Consider the following 3,633-nt stretch of genomic DNA (forward strand, 5'->3'; position numbering starts at 1 on the left):
TCGTCTTCTCTGAGGTCCAACACTGGTCTTCTCTGAGGTCCAACACTGGTCTTCTCCGGGGCATTCTTACCGGGGCATTCAAAACACATACAGGATCAATATTAGTAGAAATGGGTGAACCACCATTTAACATCAGAAAAGATCAATTGGCTTTAAACTACTGGGCAAATCTGAAAGAACATGAACAGAACCATCCAACACAAGAAGTATTAAAACCTTGCTGGGACAAAGAAAAGAAACTCACAAAAAGCTTTGGTTGGACCATAAATCAAAAATCAGCAGAAATTCAAATAGATGATCTTAATGTCAGCGCAACAGTTCCACTTCCACACATCCATCCATGATTATTCACAGACACAACAGTTGATTTAAAAATATTAACACAAAATAAAAATGGATTAAATTCAAATACAGTTATTGAGTACATCAATCAATATTATGGATATGTAAAAATATATACACAGACACTTCAAAGAATACAGCAGAACAAATAGGGTCAGCATTCATTACACCACAGTTTTTGTAGTTAAAGTAGGGAAGAGATTAAACAACAAATTATCAGAATACACGGGAGAAATGTTCACAATGTTACCGATAGATCAATGGATAGAAGATAATCAACCACTCGGCTCAATCATTTGCTCAGCTTCCAGTTCATCAGAAATGAGTTTAAAAAGCAGTTGTTCAGAAAGCAGACCAGACGTATTGACAGAAATACAGCAAACACTATTCAGAGTTAAGATGATGGATTAACTGTTACATTGAATGGATTCCAGCGCACATAGACAAGACGAAATGAAACGGTGGATAAAGTTGCAAAGTAGGTCACCAAAAATATATCAGTGGAAATCGATTTAAAATTCAGTCGGGCAGAAATAAAAAGTATCATGAAACAGAGAATGAGGGGAAAATGGCAAAAGCAATGGGAAGAAAGAAAAGGTTGATGGTTCTACAGAATTCAATGAAAAGCAGGAGAAATGAGGAGAGCTGAAAGAAACAGAAGGAAGTGTCATCTCATGGCTCAGATTAGGACACACAGGATTGAACTGGACATTATTCATGAACACCAGTAATGTGATTACTGTGGGGAACATGGAACATGTGCTACTGACCTGCAAGAACTATCATGAACAGCAAAGTCCCTGCTCAATAATCCACGTGTACAATCCTGAAAGAAGACACATGATTCATAGACTCACTGGAATAAACATCAGATTAGATCCTGTGCTGTTGCAAGGAAACAACTTCTGCAAGTACCAACATGTTGTTGAGAAATCTGAAACGGACTCAGCTGTTTGAAAGAACATGACTGTTATTTATCTATGGATTATTTTAGCGTCATTCCAGTTTACAAACCAAACCAGCAGATGGCGGTAATGCTTCAAAGACTTGAATGCCAACCGCCAAAGAAATCCGAAGAAGAAGAAGGTTTTTTTTTTTTTTTTTTTTTTTTTTTTTTTCCGACGACACTTGAAAGCACCATCAGCATACGTCACGGCGGCGGAGCTGCGGAGGAATTCAGACAAAGTTGAGCAAAGTTTACCTGCTCGAAGGAGGAGCTGCGAGGTGTTTGTCAAGAGGGATTAACGGTAAGTATCACCTGCCTTGATAAGTTTCTCTCCGCGTTTCCCTCCCAGTTTGGGTGGTGTCGTTAACTAGTTGACAGGAAGCGGAACTAACCAACTAACAAGCTAGCAGCGTTAGCCGAGTTAGTCCGGTGGATTGTTCCCGGACAACTTCTGGACGATGTGAGTAAACCCCAGCGCAGTTTCTCTTCTTACTTCTTCTTCTCAAAGTTCCCGACGAGTTCACAACTTTGGGTGACCTCTGGGTTAAACTGGGTGACTGGCTCGGTTGATTAGTATTTTACTGGTTGGATGTCAGGTGATCAGAGAGTTTCACCTGGTTGTGTCTCAGGTGATCAGAGAGTTTCACCTGGTTGTGTCTCAGGTGATCAGAGGTCGTCAGAGAGCTCAGGTTGTTTCCCCACGTGACACACTTTGTGTCAGGTGCGTGGATTCTGCATTTCATGCAGCAGCTGAAATAATTTCCCAGCTAAGAACAATGTTTGGGCTCGTCATTGATTAAACCATGAAAACCAAAAGTTTCCACTGGGCATTTCATGGATTAGTTGTATGATTTTCAGCATCGGGTCTTTAATCCCGTGTCTGAAACTAATAGTGCTGCTCTTCTTGAAAAAGGCGGGCACACAACAACAACAACAACAAACAACAACAACAACAACAGCTGGGCGGTGAACAAGTTTGAATTCAGGAGACTGGTGTGGGAAAGGCGTCACTCTTCAGGTGTGGAGGAACAGGTTTGGGTTGAAGAACCAGAAATGTTTCCCAGATGGAAGTTCTTGTTTTTGCCTCTTTGTGTTGTTCATGTGAACTTTACCATGAATGAAGACGTCTCTTTATTTTGACTTCAAATTCAACAGCTGTCACATTTATTACAGTTCTTACTTCAACTGGACTGCATGAAAACAAGAAGGTGTTTTTCTAAAGATCAATTTTAATGTTGTTGGGAAAAGTTGAACATTTTCTATGATTAATGATATCTTGCTACACGCTTTTTATCATCTGAGGTTTCTTCTCCATCTGATTTACTGCCATTCATAATGTATGTGACGGTTCAGCGTCCTAACATCACTTGTGTTGTGACTTGGCGCTATATGACTGAACTGAATCGACTTTAATTCTATTGAATTTGATTCCACTCGTTTGCTGAACATCAGCTGAACATTTGTTTTCTTCTTCTTTCGGCTGCTCCTTCTTCACGAGTCCCCACAGTGAACTAACTCGCACAAAGACTTGGTTATTTTTACACCGGACGTCCTTCCTGACGAAACCAGACACCGAGCTACCACAGCCTCTGTGTGGTGCAGAGAGCCGACGTCCAGAGTGCCCGGGGGAGCACCTGGTGGGGGTTTAGGGTCTTGCTCAAGGGTCCAGAGTGGGACAAATGAGGGTGGAGGCAGGTGTGGGGGCTTCACCTTTCCCACCCACATTTACAACAAGGTTCCTTTAATATTTAAGCAACTGAGCAACAACTCATACCTCATCGATTTAATCCAATGACATGATTTAATCTTTGAACACATCAGTCATAACTGGACACCCTGGAGGGTTCGTAGGCGGTGCACTCGGTTCTGTTGACAGGGCGGGGCGCCCTCCTTGGATAATGGTAGGAGAACCACTGACATTTATTTTTCTGCTGAAGATGATGATGGTTTAGAAGTTTTCCATGGAAGGTGGCAGGTGATTGGAAGAAGAAATCCTCAGCCGTTAATTATTAGGTTCTGTATTTTTCCATTATGCTTTCTCTGAACTTTAGTAAAGCACATTCATATTTTACTTTAAATCAAAGTAACTTGAGAGAACAGAAAACTAGAGATAGTTCACAGTAAGTGGTTGCTCATAATGACCAGCTGCTGCTTGGTCTTCTAGCTGCAGCTGACAACTTCTGTTTCCTGAGACAGGACGTCTGAACGTTGCTCTCAACACAGTCTACAGAGAGCTCTCACAATGATCTGGTGCTCAGAGAGGATCGGCAGCAGATTGATGCTCTGAGAGCATCGGCAGCAGATTGATGCTCTGAGAGCATCGGCAGCAGATTGATGCTCTGAGA

At 41.7% G+C, this 3,633-nt stretch overlaps 1 protein-coding gene across 2 annotated transcripts in view; it reads left to right on the forward strand.

The window, feature by feature from the left end:
• Positions 1-1,467: 1,467 nt before the first annotated feature.
• Positions 1,468-3,633, forward strand: part of LOC119427504 (synaptosomal-associated protein 23) — a 31,798-nt gene continuing 29,632 nt past the window's right edge. The window contains exon 1 of one of the 2 annotated variants that reach the window (XM_037695132.1): positions 1,468-1,589. Coding sequence is in view for 1 of the 2 variants with exons in the window: in XM_037695131.1 (XP_037551059.1) it covers positions 1,747-1,748 (2 nt within the window). In the remaining variant the exon portion in view is untranslated. Of the gene's footprint in view, positions 1,590-1,627; positions 1,749-3,633 lie in introns of those variants that run through there. The other variant, XM_037695131.1, reaches the window with a different exon arrangement.

Source organism: Nematolebias whitei, chromosome 21, assembly GCF_014905685.2.
Source record: "Nematolebias whitei isolate Nwh7 chromosome 21, NemWhi1, whole genome shotgun sequence".
In the NCBI taxonomy this organism is placed as follows: domain Eukaryota; kingdom Metazoa; phylum Chordata; class Actinopteri; order Cyprinodontiformes; family Rivulidae; genus Nematolebias; species Nematolebias whitei.